The sequence below is a fragment of the Polypterus senegalus genome, chromosome 3 (assembly GCF_016835505.1).
Source record: "Polypterus senegalus isolate Bchr_013 chromosome 3, ASM1683550v1, whole genome shotgun sequence".
In the NCBI taxonomy this organism is placed as follows: domain Eukaryota; kingdom Metazoa; phylum Chordata; class Cladistia; order Polypteriformes; family Polypteridae; genus Polypterus; species Polypterus senegalus.
Window position 1 is genome coordinate 19138488 of NC_053156.1, and position 16561 is coordinate 19155048.

General features: G+C 40.1%; 1 protein-coding gene across 2 annotated transcripts in view; it reads right to left on the reverse strand.

The window, feature by feature from the left end:
* The window catches only part of atf7b (activating transcription factor 7b), a 180210-nt gene that overhangs the window by 10287 nt on the left and 153362 nt on the right, over positions 1 to 16561 (reverse strand). For both annotated transcript variants that reach the window (XM_039746726.1, XM_039746727.1), the window contains exon 5: positions 10256 to 10453. In XM_039746726.1, the coding sequence (XP_039602660.1) occupies positions 10256 to 10453 (198 nt within the window). The remainder of the gene's footprint in view (positions 1 to 10255; positions 10454 to 16561) is intronic.

The following is a 16561-nucleotide window of genomic DNA, read 5'->3' on the forward strand; positions in this document are numbered from 1 at the left end:
CTTTGCCAATATATATCTGTACAATGGGTTAATGTAAGAAAGCAAATATCAATGTGTCTTTGAAATGTAAACACTTTTTGTCCCACCGTCATCTCCAATACCTCTCTATCAACGTCTTTGCTCTCGTGTTGTGTCTGACTGGATTCCAAGATTGCAATAACTTCTTGACGGATTGGCACCACAAACACTACTTTCTCTGCATTTCCTGGTTTACGGTGGCTTTATGAACGGCTGTCTAATCCGACATTAATAAACTGGATGGCTAGATAGATAATTGAATTCATGGAACACAGAAAACATCAACAGAAGGAGGTTCACCGACACCATTGCATCTATCTCCATTCTACTGTAGGAGATGGTATCAGTGGCAGCAGTCAATAATGTTAAAAAGATCATTCAAAATTCATTAGTTCAGCATTGATTTAAACTGATACAATTCATGACACCGTACTGGCACCAAAGTCGAACATTCTAAGTGCCTCATCATAACATGGACTTGAATAAATGTCTGCCATGAAGAAACTGTGAATGTTCCTTACGCTACCCACTGTCATTTTCCTTCTACCATACAGTGATCCCTCGCTATATCGTGCTTCGACTTTCACGGCTTCACTCCATCGTGGATTTTAAATGCAAGCATGTCTAAATATATATCACAGATTTTTTGCTGGTTCGCGGATTTCTGCGGGCAATGGGTCTTTTAATTTATGGTAAATGCTTCCTCAGTTGGTTTGCCCAGTTGATTTCATACAAAGGACGCTATTAGAGGATGGCTGAGAAGCTACCCAATCAGAGCACATATTACATATTAAATAAAACTTCTGAATGATATATGATATGCTTCCCCTGCGATGCTTTGCATACTTAAAAGCCCGAACAGCACGTATTGATTTTTGATTGTTTGCTTTTCTCTGTCTCTCTCACTCTCTCTGACATTTTCTGCTCCTAACGGAGGGGGTGTGAGCAGAGGGGTCGTTCGCACACTGGCCTAGAGGATATAGGCACTCCTCTAAAAAATGTTGAAAGACTACCTTCACATTGCTCCCTTCCTTGCAACTGCTTTGTCCGACGGTGCTTTGCACTCTCTGCTCCTGACGCGCACTCCTTTGAAGAGGAAGATATGTTTGTATTCTTTTAATTGTGAGACAGAACTGTCATCTCTGTCTTGTCATGGAGCACAGTTTAAACTTTTGAAAAAGAGACAAATGTTTGTCTGCAGTGTTTTAAAGTCCCTGTCTCTACATCCTCCTGTGTTTCCTTGCAAATCTGTGACCAAAGCGTGACAATATAAAAATAACAATATAAACGTATGGTTTTTACTACGCCGATTTTCACCTTTCGCGGGGGGTTCTGGAACGCAACCCCCACGATCGAGGAGGGATCACTGTATTCTGAACGGCGATTCGCCAGGTGCTAAACCTAGTGCTTCTTAAACATTTTTTTTCCTCCTGACCAAATTTGGTCTTTTTAATGTCTTCGAGAACCCAGAATCCCTACCAATTGTCACTCCGTTTCCCCATGGAGAATTGAGTTCAGCACATATCTTGGTTTTTATTTCCCCCTTGGAGAATCTGCTGGCACAAATCCCAGTTCCCCCTTAGAGAATCATTGATACAGGTCATAGCCAGCAATGGCGTTTGCTTAAATTGTCTGCGGTGATCCATAGCAACACACTGTACAAACCGTATGCAATCGTCACCCATTGACTACTATTGTGAATCATAACTACAGTATGTGCCACCCAAATTCAGATAACACACAACACACCCAAGGTTTAAGAACCTAAATGGCAAACCACTGAGTTTCATTATGCTTCATCGTGACTTATCTTTATCGCACCTGGTAATGATATGCATGTGTGTATGACAGTGCTGGCTTTTTCAAAAATGCAACATTATTTAGGTTTTGATTTGATAAAAAAAAATTTGGTGTCATCAACTCATTTCAGAATTACTGTCACATGGTTACAGTGCAAAGAAATTCCTTTCTGCTCATTTGACCAACAGAGGCCACCAGTGTCCGAATCTTGATCCGTTGGTTATCTATACTATCTATCCATCCATCCATTCCCTAAACCTGCGTATCAGATATACAAAGCTCAATGTGGGTGTGTCCGCTTTTTATATAATTCTACACCACTGGTCCAATGGTCTGTCTGTTCTTTATATAATTCCACGCCCATGGTCCAATCTCAACGAAGTTTTGCACAGATATTCCACTTTGCCAGGAATAGGCCGGTAGACTACTTTGGAACCCAAAACTTTGACCCTGGGGGTACCATATCAGGGGGTGGGGATTCCTTTAAACCACAGTGAGTTTTGAGGACATTGTCATTGCCTGGATTTTTAACCCAGAAATTAATTCAGTTTATTTCAGGGCTCAAAATCCAGGAAAATGACATTATCCTGTATTTCAGCAAAGTGATATGTTACACTTGATTAAACATTTTCATTTAATCACTGTTTAAATAATTCTATTGGCAAAACTATGCCTTCTAAGAAAAGGACATCAGTTGGCAAAGGGTGTTTCTGCATGCCAAAAGGATGTTCATTTAAAGAGCAAAGGAAATATCATAAAAAGGAGAAATCAGACATGAAAAGCCAGAAGAAGACAAAAGCCAGACTGGCAGACAGAAGGACCAGAGCTGCTGCCTTAACTACAAACACATTTATTAAAATTGGTTGTGCCTTAAAGTCACTTAGCAGGGCAACATCGCAAAATAACAGGTGGTGCTAAGTGAAGCAGCTGAGCTTCCTTTTGTGCACGGTTTTGCAAAATTTACACTGCAATGTGATTTTCCAGCTGCCAAACTCACTAAAAAGGGTGTTTTGGAGTTATAGAAGTGTATTATAAAGAAAGGAACATACTGCTCTAGAACGATTTGGCGACACCAAAACGATTTAATGAGGTGCCACATGAGAGTTTGGGCATCAAACTACAAGAAGTGGGAACTCAGGGTGTGCTGTGTAGATGGGTGCAAAACTGGCACACACACAGGAAGCAGAGGGTGATGGTGTGAGGAACCTCATCAGAAGTGGCTGATGCTAAGAGTGGTGTCCAGCAGAGGGCAGTGCAGGGGCAGCTGCTGTTTTTAATATATAGAAATGATTTGGATAGGAATATAAAGAACAAGCTAGATAATGGTAGATAATCTCAAATCCGTTGAATCATCATAGAGGGACATGGACAGCACACAGGGCTTGAGCAGATTTGTGGCAGACGAAATTTAATGTCAATAAATGTAAAGAATTACAACAGGAAGTAAAAATGTGTGGTTTCAATATACAATGGGCGGTTGGAAAATCGAGAGTCCACCTTATGACAAGGATTTAGGAGTCGTAGTGGACTCTTAAGTTATCGACTTCCCGACAGTGTTCAGAAGTAATTAAAAAGACTAACAGAATGTCAGGTTATATAGCGCCTTGATGTGTGGAGTACAAGTCACAGGAGGTTCTGCTCAAGGTTTATAACACACTGGTGAGGCCTCATCTGGAGTCCTGGGTGCAGTTTTGGTCTTCAGGGTACAAAAAGGACATAACAGCACTAGAAAAGGTCCAGAGAAGAGTGACTAGGCTGATTGAGGACTACAGGGAATAAGTTATAAGGAAACATTAAAAGAGCTGAGCCTACACAGTGATGAAGAGGAGACCTGACTGAAGTGTTTAAAATGATGAAGTGAATTAGTGCAGTGGATTGAGACGGTGACTTTAAAATGAGTTCATCAAGAATACGGGGACACAGTTGGAAACTTGTGAAGGGGAAATTTCACACAAACATTAGGATTTTTTCTTTGCACAAACATCCAATAACTGACCAAGTAGTGTGGTGGACAGTTGGACTTATGAAACCTTCAAAGCTCGACTTGATGTTACTTCAGAAGAGTTAAGTGGATAGCACTGGCGAGCTTTAAGCTGAATGACCTGTTCTCGTCTAGCTTGTTCTACTATTCTCAACAACTGTACAACCATATTGGACCCGTATTACGAGGGGCAGTCAAAAAGTTCCCTTAATTGTGATATGGCAGGAGAGTAAGACATCAGATTACACACACATTTTGGTACAGGGGAGCCCAGCACGTCTGTGGACCATTTATAACAGGTCTGGACTGGTTTTGGCATGTAGTATTGCTTTAATTACCGTTTTGAGTTAGACACGTGCATACTCATTCGGTGCAATATTGCAGTGTTGCAGTTCAAACAACGTGCTAACATCAGTGTGCACATTGGGGACTCATATGCTAAGTGCTGTAGTGCCGCTAACGTATCTGAAGCTGATTTCCCCAATTTGCACATGAAGTTGGTGTTAGCATGTTGTTTGAACTGCGATCTTGCGCCGAATGACTATGCATGTGTCTAACTCAAATGGTAATTAAAACATGCCGAAACCAATCCAGACATGTTGCAACTGGTCTACAAAAAACAATGTGTGCGTAATCTGATCTCTCACTCTCCATCTATATCGCAATTCTGGGAACTTTTTGACTACCCTTTGTATTTCTCAGAAAAGTGTCAAGCTGAAAATAAATGAGCAAAAACTGTCTTTTGGAAATTCCAAATGGTTCAAAACAACCCACGATGAGCAAAAAAAAGGTATGCAGTGTGAATGGTGGACCTTCTATACACAAGTACACCAATCAATGTCCAATTCAATTTGTCACAGGTGAACTACAATCTGGAGTGCCACAGCAAAGGGTCTGCAAACGTAAACGACTGCATGAGAGAATTTCAGTTTTTGATATGTGATAAATTTGCAAACCTTTCTGAAAACAAGTTTTCATTTTGTCATTCGGAGTTACTGAGTACTAACTGATGGGCAAAAATGGCAAATACAATTAAATCTACAACACAACGAAGTGCGCAGAAAACGAAGGGATCCGAATACTTTCCGAATCCCCTGTACGTACAAGCAGTGTATTGAGTTCAGCGGGGTACAGCAGTACCATAAAGTGTGGGCAACTGAATGGGGTTTATATTAACGTGGAGCCCACTGAGAACATGAAGGGGCAATTAGCACAGTTTCTAGGAAGCACTTTTGAGTGCAGGGCTCATTACTCACTGACAGGGGGCACCTCCATTTGGGCTCAAATGGTGTGTCAGTTGACAGTTGCCAGCCTCTTCATGTGACTCTAAATCAGTAAATAAACACACTGCAAACAGCAGCCGCTCTGTTACCTCTAATTGCTACAGACCTGCCCATTACGTCTCGAGTCTCCCCATGGGCTTCCTCCCTCGCTAAAAGGCACAATTAGGAAGATTTTGCTTTACTCCTAACTATGCAAGTACAGCACTGAGTTAACCCACAGGTTTTCAATTATGCTGTTCAAATACATTCGAGGCTTTGTTTTCATCCATTTGATTTCTGAGCAGCACAGAACTGCACTCAACCCGGCACCCGACTTCACGTTTGCTCTCAGCCTCGGGCGGGTGAATATAATGCCAATATACACAATTCTGACCCCTTCACAATTTACACACTTTGTTATGTTGCAGGCTTGTGCTAAGATCATTTAAATTCGTTTTTCTTTCATCAAATAACACTCAATGCCCCAGAATGACAAAGTGGAAACAGGATTTTTGTGAACTTTTGAAAATGTATTACAATAAAAAAGACTTCAATATCCCTGTGACTCGAGTATTTAGTGCCTTTCTTCAGTTCTCAGTCGAAGCCCCTTTGGCAGCAAATCTAGCCTAAAGTTCTCTTGAGTTTGATGTGCTAGGGTCTCATCACTGGTTCAAGTTAGATTTTTTATCTGTTTAATAGTTTTGTTGTCTTTTGGATGACTAGCAATTTTCTCAAACTAAATAAGGAGAAAAAAGAAATATTAGTGACTGGCAATAATGGATATAATGAGGTTATTAGAAATAAACTTGATGCATTAGGATTAAAAGTCAAGACAGAAGTAATGAATTTAGGGGTAACTATTGACTCTGACCTGAATTTTAAATCACATATGACTCAAATTACTAGGTCAGCATTTTTTCACCTAAGAAATATAGCAAAAGTTAGACCTCTTATAAAATTGCACGATGATGAGAAGTTAGTTCACGCTTTTGTCTTTAGTCGGCTAGATTACTGTAACGCATTCCTCTCAGGACCACCCAAAAAAGACATCAATCGATTGCAATGAGTGCAGAATGGAGCTGCTAGAATCTTAACTAGAAGAGAAAATCTGAGCACATCACCCCAGTCTGAGCGTCACTACACTGGTTACCTGTGTCTTTCAGAATTGACTTTAAAGTCCTGCTTATGGTTTACAAAGCCTTAAATAATCTGCTCCTTCCGATATCCCAGAATGCCTCTCACCTTGCACTGCAAATCATACCTTAGATCTTCAAATGAGGGTCTGCTTATTATTCCAATAGCTAAACTTAAAAGAAGTGGTGAGGCGGCCTTCTGCTGTTATGCACCTAAAATCTGAATAGCTTGCCAATAGGAATTCGCCAGGCTAATACAATGGAGCACTTTAACAAACTGATAAAAACTCATTATTTTAACATGGCTTTCTCAGAGATTTATTTCAGTTTAATCCTCATACTCTGTATATGCAGTTAGTTATCAATATCATTCCTGGTGGCTCAGTAATCCATGCTAACCCTTACTTTCTCTTCTGTTCTTTCTGCAGTTTTCTGTGGTGGTGATCTGCATGCGCCACCACCACCTGGTCAAAGCATCGTGATGTCCCTACAGTGATGGATTAAAGGCCAGAAGTCCACATGACCGTCATCATCCAAGTTCTTCCATGTCAACCCCTGAATACAATGAGGACTGATTGAGGTCATTTATGTTAGGTAGAATGCCTAGAGGGGTCTGGGTGGCCTCAGAACCCCTGCAGATTTGTTTTTTTTTTTTCCAGCCGTCTGGAGTTTTTTTTTGTTTTTTTCTGTCATCCCGGGCCATCGGACCTTATTTTTATTCTATGTTAATTAGTATTGCCTAATTTTATTTTTTATATTTCGTCTTTTTTCTCTTTCTTCATCATGTAAAGCACTTTGAGCTCCATCATTTGCATGAAAATGTGCTATAGAAATAAATGTTGTTGTTTTGAATGTTATTTTTTACAGTGCCCTCCCTAATGTTTGGAAGGGGCGTTTTTTTTTTTGTTGGTCAAGCCCTCTGATCCTCAAAAATTACAAATCCAACATTTCAAGTGTAATTAATTTCATTTAATGGGATTTGTAGACAATTCAGACACATAACACTTTTTTTGTGTGGTCCCCCCATTTCAGTGCACCATAATGACAATTGGTATCCCAGGTGTGTGCGATTCCTCAAGCGGGTTTCATGGCTTCATAAGACACCTCGGGCTGCTTCTACCCTTAGTAGTCTGTAGTTGCCATTGTTCAAAATGAGAACAGTGCTGTGTCAATAAAAGTCAAAGAAGCCATTATGAGGCTGAAAAACAAGAATAAAATCATTTAAGGCATCGGTAAAACCTTAGGATGACTGAAATCAATTGTCTGGACTATTCACGAAGAAGACAGAACACGCTGGTGAGCTCAGTAATCACAAAGAGACTGGTAGGCCAAGGAAGACCACCACAGCTGATAACAGAAGAATCCTCACTAAGGTCAAGAAAAAGCACCAAACTCCAGTCCAAAAGATCAGAAACAACATCAGGAGGCAGATGTGTGTGTGTCAGAGAAAACAATCTGTAGATGACTCCATGAACAGAAATGTGGAGGCCACACAGCAAGAGGCAAAACACTAATTAGCCATAAAAAAACAGGATGGCCAAATTACAGTTTGTTGAAAAACGACTTAAAAATGGCTGCAGAATTCTGGAAAAATGTCTTGTGGACAGATGAGACAAAGATGAACCTGCAACAGAGTGTTGGCAAGAGGAAAGTGTGGAGACGAAAAGGAACTGCCCGAGATCCAAAACAGACCACCTCATCTGGTAAAAATGGTGGTGCTAGGGGTGTTCTGGCTTGGGCATGTATGGGTGCCACAGGTCCCAGCACACTTTTCTTCATTGATGATGGAACGAACTGCTGACAGCAGTGGCAAAATAAATTCTGAGGTGTAGGGAAACATCTGATCTGCTCAAGTTCTAGTAAATGCATCCAAATGCGGTGGACGGCACTTCATCCTTATAAGAAAATGAGCCAAACAGACTGCTGAGGCAACACAGGAGTTTGTCAAAGCTAAAAAAGGGAAAAATTTTGAATGGCAAAGCCAGTCACTTGATTTCAATCTAATTTTGCAAAGGGGACAAGCCAGACAAAACACGCAGGAGCTAAAAAAGGGAGTATTAGAGGCCTTTCAGAGCAACACCAGAGAAGACCCTCAGCACCGGATGATGTCTATGAATTGTAGACTTCAAGCAGTCATTGATGGCAAGGGATATGCGACAAAGTACTAAATATGACAAAGGCTTAAATGGACCTGTCATTGCTGTGTTGAAAAATTATGGCACCCTGAAAAGGGGGACTATGTAGAAGAAGTATTGGGAGACCGAAATGTCTGGAATATGCACTTTAATCACAAGTCTCAACTGTTTGATTTGTAATTTTAAACTGTGGAGCAGAGGGAGAAATCATGGAAAAATGGGTCTTTGTCAAAAACATTAAGGAGGACACCGTATATTTTGATAATTCAGTTTTTGGTGCTGTCTGTTCTTTGTTCTAGTTCTGTCATATTATGCTTTTGAATAATATGTTTATTATTTACCTTTGTCATCTTGGGTTATGTTAATATTGGACTTTTAATTTTTTTTATCTGCCATGTCCCACTTATATAGAGCCTAATGGGATGGGGGCAGCTGATGATGCAGCTGGGTGACTGGACAGCCCCAGCATCAATTTCGACATTGCGTTTTGATTTTAAGTTCTGGCTTTGTGCTTCTGGTTTTGATCTTCACATTTCATGTGTTTTGACCCCTGGTCTAGTTTTTAATAGATTGTCAGTTTTCTGATGTTGAATTTGGTTGCTGCAGGCTCTATTTTTGCTCCATCTACCCTACCTTGTGTTTTGTGCTTCATAATTTTGAGTTCTTTAAATAAATTCTTTAATTGTAGAAAAACAAAACTTTTTGCTGTTATTGTGGGCCGGAGATATGGCAGCAATTTTTAATATTTGAAGGGGTGCTTAAGGATAACATGAGAACATCTGTCAGACAATTGAAGCGCTACTGAAAGCAGACATTGCAACATGAGAATGACCCTAACAAGGTGTAGTAAATCCACCAGGGAATGGATGAAAAGAAAGGGTTTCCAAGATGGCCAAGTCAAAACCTGACTCTGAATCCCATCAAGATTCAGAGGTGGGGGATTTGAAATGGGCTGTGCATGCAACACACCACTCAAACATCACACGGCTAAAAGAATTCTGCATAGAGGAGTGGGAAAAAACTCTCTCTTAGTCAATGTTGGGCAACTGCTAGAAAGTATTAGGAAACAATGACTTGAGGGGGTGAGGACAGCTATTAGAGCTAAGGGGTGGGGGTGGACTTACTTTTTCCATAGGCATGTCTGTTTTTCATCAAATAAATTATTTCAATCTCATATTGTATTTTATTTTCAATTACACTAGCATTTGATCCTGTTTAAATGAAGATCAAATTTTGATATGTCCACAAAAAACAATTGAGGTATACATGGGGTATACTTACTTTTTTTTTCTTTTTTTTACATGACTGTCCAATTCTCAAGGAACATCTCGTCGGATTTTGTTTTTTTTTAACTGCACAGTCTGCATTTCAACTGCTTGCAACGTTTCTGTTTGTTTATTTTTAATTTGTTTATTTATTTTTTTTTAAGTTGAAAAGAAAAAGTTTTAACAGCTCATGAGAAGGACTAACGGCTTCCAATCCCACCTCCAGCCGAGTGCTTAACCACTTCAAGATGTCGTTGGCTAAGGCGTATATTTTGTTAATGAGAAGTGCTCAGTCTCCCTTGGCATGAGATGGCAAGACTGAGCTTCCCCCTGTTATTACTGGCCTTAAGAGGCCCTCATGGAGACACGTCATCACGCAGACTCCCAAATTTAACATGGACTTGTGTGTGATTGTTTTTCATGTTAGTGACAATGTCCCAGGGGGTTGCAGACTTCTGGTGGAAAAAAAAAAAAACATGTTCATCTTTAAACTCCCTGTTGGAGCTTTAGAAAGAGCTTCCTGGTTATAAACATATAATTGCTATGCTTGATGGCAGTCCCAGCTGCCCCAGCAGTGCCAATGATTAACACAACAGCAGCAGTGGTCAAGTGAGTAGCAACAGTAACGAGGCAAGGAAGCCCACAACGGGGCGGTACTCACATGCTGTGGATGCCCAGCTGAGTTCTTATGCCGATAGACCAGTGGGACCACCTTGGTCTCCTCGTTGTCACCAATGCTGCAGCTTGAAATCGGGCTGTCCGGCGGGGTGGAATCCACATCCAGATGCTCTTCTTCTTTCACTTTCACATCTGGGGTTGATGAAAGAGACATGTCCAGCACTCCAGGCTGAGAACCCGGCTGTTGAAAAAGGAGATAATCTTATGAAACAAAGTCCTTCAAAAGCCTGCTTGTGAAAAGAATGTCAAGTTTGTCTCTAACCCCCAGAGGCGTAGCTAGGGTTTTCAGCGCTCGGGGACAACTGAAGATTTTGCGCCCCCTCCTGTTTGCCAAAATGCAATGGGGAAGGGAAAGAAAATTTAAAAAAATGTATTTAAAATAATAGTATTTTAAGAAAAAAATTTCATTTAAATCTCCGAAAATGATAACGCCGCCTCGTGTTATAATCCAAATACGTCATTAGCTTTTGTAAGAAAAAATTCGTTTCCTGTATTTAAAAATGATCTTAAAGAAAGTATATTGCAAATTATAAAGCAAAATAATTATATATTTATAAAAACTGCATTACTTACGAATTACTCGCATGAAAATATGATGGGGAAACGTCTACACTTTTGCAGCCATCTACTAGAATACTTCACCACAGCCCAATCAATTTTCTATCAAAACACAAATCACATGGCACACAGAAATGGCGTTTGCAACAACTTATGACAATGATACACTAATGCCTCATGTCAGTCGCGCAACCTGTTTAACAACGTTAAAAATGTTTCTGGGTGGGAGTCAAGCATGTTAAGAGTAGTGGAGGGGATAAATTATTGTCTGTTGGGTATACAGGACTAATACGTGCTTCGAAATCAGAAAGAGACAAAAAACATAGGAAAAAGATATCCTCATACTGATGGAGTGATGGACTGAGTATGCAAATGTTTTTTATTTACTTTTTAGTGCATTTATGAATGGAAAACATTTCATTCTAAAATTTCGTAACATCAATTTGGCGCCCCCTGGATGCTGCACTCGGGAACAGATGTTCCCCCCAAGCTACACCACCACTGCTAACCACCTGAGCAGGGACTTCAAGGAGTGCCACCTTCAGGTTCTCCTAAACCACTTCCAACCTGTTCATGGCCCTTCTAAAAGGGACGGAAATTCATTTATTCATTTATCAATACAATTTATAGGGACAGTAAATGGCCCAGGCAAGAAAATCCAAGGGGTTTTTAAAAACAACACCCTGCAAAATATCCAGAAGTTATACACTGTGCAGGATGAGAAAACAGCAGACTGAAAGTCTTCAGGAAGCAGAAGGCAGACTACACTGAAAACCTATATTGGAGGGGATGCTGTGGTGAGGGTGAGCAGCTTCAAATTTCTTGTGACCCCTAGTGGTTAACTGGAGCGGGCGTAACACATTTCACCTTCTGTCAAAAGATCCCACAAACCCCTGTACTTCCTCAGATGGCTGAGGGCAGCTCACATTTGTCCATTTATTCTCACAAACCTTTACGGTTGCACAATGGAGTCCATCGCAACTGTCCCTCAAAACATCGTGGCATGGCTGAAGATGGTACAAGCTTTACAGAGGGCAGGGAAGATTACACAGGACATAATCAACATAAGCTGTGCTCGTCTGTATCTGCAAATTTACTGCAAACCAAGACCGGCCTGTGTGTTATGTATGTACTGTGTGTGTGTATGTATGTGTATGTATATATATATATATATGAGCAGAATGAAAAATAATCCCTCCAATTTCATTTCTCATCAACAGATGGCAGCACTGATATGCGACAAGCGCTGACAAGTTTTGTAGGTTGTCCTCTAGCATCCCAACTGGTGAAACAGAACCCTGCACTGGACCCTCATCAGTGCGATTTAATCAATGTGCTGTGATTCAGTTCCTGATGGCAGAAGGTGTTGCTCGAAATCTAAATTCACCAATGTAAATTCAGGGTGGTAGCTATGTTGATGTTAGCACTATGCTCTGCTGCTGGGCCAAAAGATGCAAATCCAGGCTATCCTGCATCACAACAAAACTAGGTCACACATTTTACATCCCACTATGGAAGAAATTAAGAGGCTGAATCTCACCACCCTACCACATCCACCATACATTACACATTTGTCTTTCAGCAACCTCCATTTCTGTTTCCATAATTGAAAGAAGACTTTCGTGGACATCAGTACAGCTCCAGTGAAGAAACTGAGAATGCAGCCAGGACATGGTTGTGGAAACAGAGTGCGGACTTCTGCCATGAGAGCTTCACATAACTTGTTTATCATGGGTAAGTAGGCATACAGATATCTTGTGACTATGTCAAAAAATGGATGCAAGTAATTACAGAGAATATTGTAAGAAATACTTCTTTGTTTCACCTTTAATTAATTTATTCAAATATTTCCATCCAGTCATGACTAATGGGGATGCAGGTATTGAACCCTTGTTAAATATAAATATATATATATATATATATATATATATATATATATATACAGTATATATACAGTGTATGTGTGCGTGTATATAAATATATATATACACACACACACACTGTATATATATGTGTATGTATGTGTATATATATATATATATACACATACATACATATATATACATACATATACACACACACATACATAGATACTCTACATACAGTATATATATATATACATACATAAAAAGAAAGAGAGATACTCTCAATGAGCAAATTATTAGGAACACCTGTACGCTTGCTTATCCATCAAATCATCTAATGAGCCAATTATGTGGCAGTAGTGCAATACATATAATCCTGTATGTTCAAGTCAGGAGCTACAGTTAATGTTCACATCACACAAGTAACCTCAGTGATTTTGACCACTGCATGATTGCTGGTGCCAGATGAGCTGCTTTGAGCATTCCTGTAATTGCTTATCTCCCGAGATTTTCATGCACAACAGTCTCTAGAGTTAATTAAGAATGATACAAAAGACAGCCCATGAGTGGTACTGATACAGACAGAAATGTCTTGTTGATGAGAGAGACAGTATAGGAATCATCACTTGAACACCGCAGCCTATTTGAGTATTGTTGCTGATCACATGCCTCCCTTCATGGGCACAAATGACCCATCTTCTAATGGCTGTTTCCAGCATGATAATGCATCATGTCACAAAGCAGTGCAGCAGGTGTGTTGCGCAGCGATTGGGGCCTAAAAAGAGCCTTGCTTATTTGCCCATCTACTAATGGCTGCTTCCAACATGATAATGCACCACGTCACAAATGCAAAAGTCGTCTCAAACAGGTTTCATAAACATGACAATGAGTTCAATGTTCTTCACTGGCCATACCAGTCACCAGATCTGAATCCAATAGTACGCCTTTGGGATGTGGCAGAATGGGAGATTGCAACTAATAAATCCGTAGGGATTGCATGATGCAATCGTGTCAACATGGGTCGGAATCTCAAAGGAATGTTTCCAGTACAGTATATTGTGGAAATCATGGCATGAAGAACTGAGGCCCTATGCAGTATTACTACTAATGAGTAGTCCTAATAATTTGCCCAGTTAGTATGTGTGTGTGTGTGTGTGTATATATATATATATACATATATATATATATATACATATATATACAACACACACATACAGTGGGTACGGAAAGTATTCAGACCCCCTTCAATTTTTCACTCTTTGTTATATTGCAGCCATTTGCTAAAAGCATTTAATTTTTTTCCTCATTTATGTACACACAGCACCCCATATTGACAAACAAAAAAAAGAATTTTTGAAATTGTTGCAGATTTATTAAAAAAGAAAAACTGCAATATCACATGGTCCCAAGTATTCAGACCCTTTGCTCAGTACTTAGTAGAAGCACCCTTTTGAGCTAATACAGCCATGAGTCTTCTTAGGAAAGATGCAACAAGTTTTTCACACCTGGATTTGGGGATCCTCTCCAGGTTTGTCAGGTTGGATGGTAAACGTTGGTGGACAGCCATTTTTAGGTCTCTCCAGAGATGCTCAATTGGGTTTAAGTCAGGGCTCTGGCTGGGCCATTCAAGAACAGTCACAGAGCTGTTGTGAAGCCACTCCTTCGTTATTTTAGCTGTGTGCTTACGGTCATTGTCTTGTTGGAAGGTAAACCTTTGACCCAGTCTGAGGTCCTTAGCACTCTGGAGAAGGTTTTTGTCCAGGATATCCCTATACTTGGCCGCATTCATCGTTCCCTCGATTGCAATCAGTCGTCCTGCAGCTGAAAAACACCCCCACAGCATGATGCTGCCACCGCCATGCTTCACTATGGGGACTGTATTGGACAAGTGATGAGCAGTGCCTGGTTGTCTCCACATATACCGCTTAGAATTAAGGCCAAAAAGTTCTATCTTGGTCTCATCAGACCAGACAATCTTATTTCTCACCATCTCAGAGTCCTTCAGGTGTCTTTTAGCAAACTCCATGCGGGCTGTCATGTGTCTTGCCTCTCCTCAGTGTGTGGACAGGACGACTGGTTGCAATCGAGGGAAAGATGAATGCGGCCAAGTACAGAGATATCCTGGACAAAAACCTTCTCCCAAGTGCTAAGGACCTCAGACTGGGCCGAAGGTTTACCTTCCAACAAGACAATGACCCTAAGCACACAGCTAAAATAACGAAGGAGTGGCTTCACAACAACTCTGTGACTGTTCTTGAATGGCCCAGTCAGAGCCCTGACTTAAACACAATTGAGCATCTCTGGAGAGACCTAAAAATGGCTGTCCACCAACGCTACCATCCAACCTGACAGAACTGGAGAGGATCTGAAAGGAGGAATGGCAGAGGATCCCCAAATCCAGGTGTGAAAAACTTGTTGCATCTTTCCCAAGAAGACTCATGGCTGTATCAGCTCAAAAGGGTGCTTCTACTAAATACTGAGCAAAGGGTCTGAATATTTGGGACCATGTGATATTTCAGTTTTTCTTTTTTAATAAATCTGCAACAAGTTCAAAAATTCTTTTTTTGTTCTGTCAATATGGGGTGCTGTGTGTACATTAATGAGGGAGAAAATTAATTTAAATGATTTTAGCAAATGGCTGCAATATAACAAAGAGTGAAAATTGAAGGGGTCTGAATACTTTCCTACCACTGTGTGTATATATATATATATATATATATATATATATATATATATATATATATATATACACACACACACACACACTACTGACAAGATAAGATAGATATGAAAGGCACTATATAATTTTATCAGCATTGTATCCCCATCACTATTCTAAGGAAATATGCAAGTAAGAATTTCATTGTACTATGAACACAGATCAACAAACATAATGTAATGTAAACACATGAAAACAAACTAACAGACTAATAGGCTTAAAATGGCAAACATGCTTTAAATCTGCACTTGAGTGGTGTTCTACTTTATATGTCTACAGGGTCATTACTGTCCTATGCACAGAGTCCTTTGAAAATCCTTACCTGCAAGTGCTAATGAACATACAACACCTCACCACCCTCCAGTGCCACGATTAGTAAGTAGAGCTATTTCGCCTGCCACCATGATGAGAATGAAATCTAATAACAGCCACATCCTTGTGTATCAGGTCCTCCCTGAGTGAAATGCTTTGTTGCTGAAAGGCGATCCTTCATTGTTGGGGAACAGACACGTTAATGCTGAGCGGTGCTTCCCACCTCTGTTATGGCACATTAACAATTACCTGTATGAATCTGGGAAACTGTAGAGCCTGGAGGCTGTTCACCTCAATATTAACATTCAAAGAACTGAATCATATATATAGTATGCCATTAAGGACAAAAGAACCTTGGTGTTCATTTTAACCTTTTTGTTCACTGGACCGTAGCTGACAGGGTCTGTAGTCTCGTTTTCTTTACCAGTGTTCTACATAGCTGCAAGCAACACTAGGTTATATGTAAAATAGAAGAAGTGAGGGTTTGTATCCTGCAGGTTGCTGATTTTTCTCAAGGAATGGATAACACAGATATCACGAAAGCACATATAGAATCAAGAGAACTTTCTAGAACACATGATGTGTTTATGGAGCATTATGCCACACTGCAGGGTACAAGAGGCACTCAAACACTATGACGCAGACTTGCAGTCGACCACAAATGCGAACCATCATCACGGTTTTTTCTAGTTAAGTTTTTTCCATGGCTAAGTTTTCAGTAAGGTTGGATTTTTTTCTGAACCTCAGAGCTATAATGATGACCCAATCATGAAAACGATTTTGCTTTAATTGTCTTTTTTGTAACACAATCTTTAAAAATATTAAAGGAACTCAG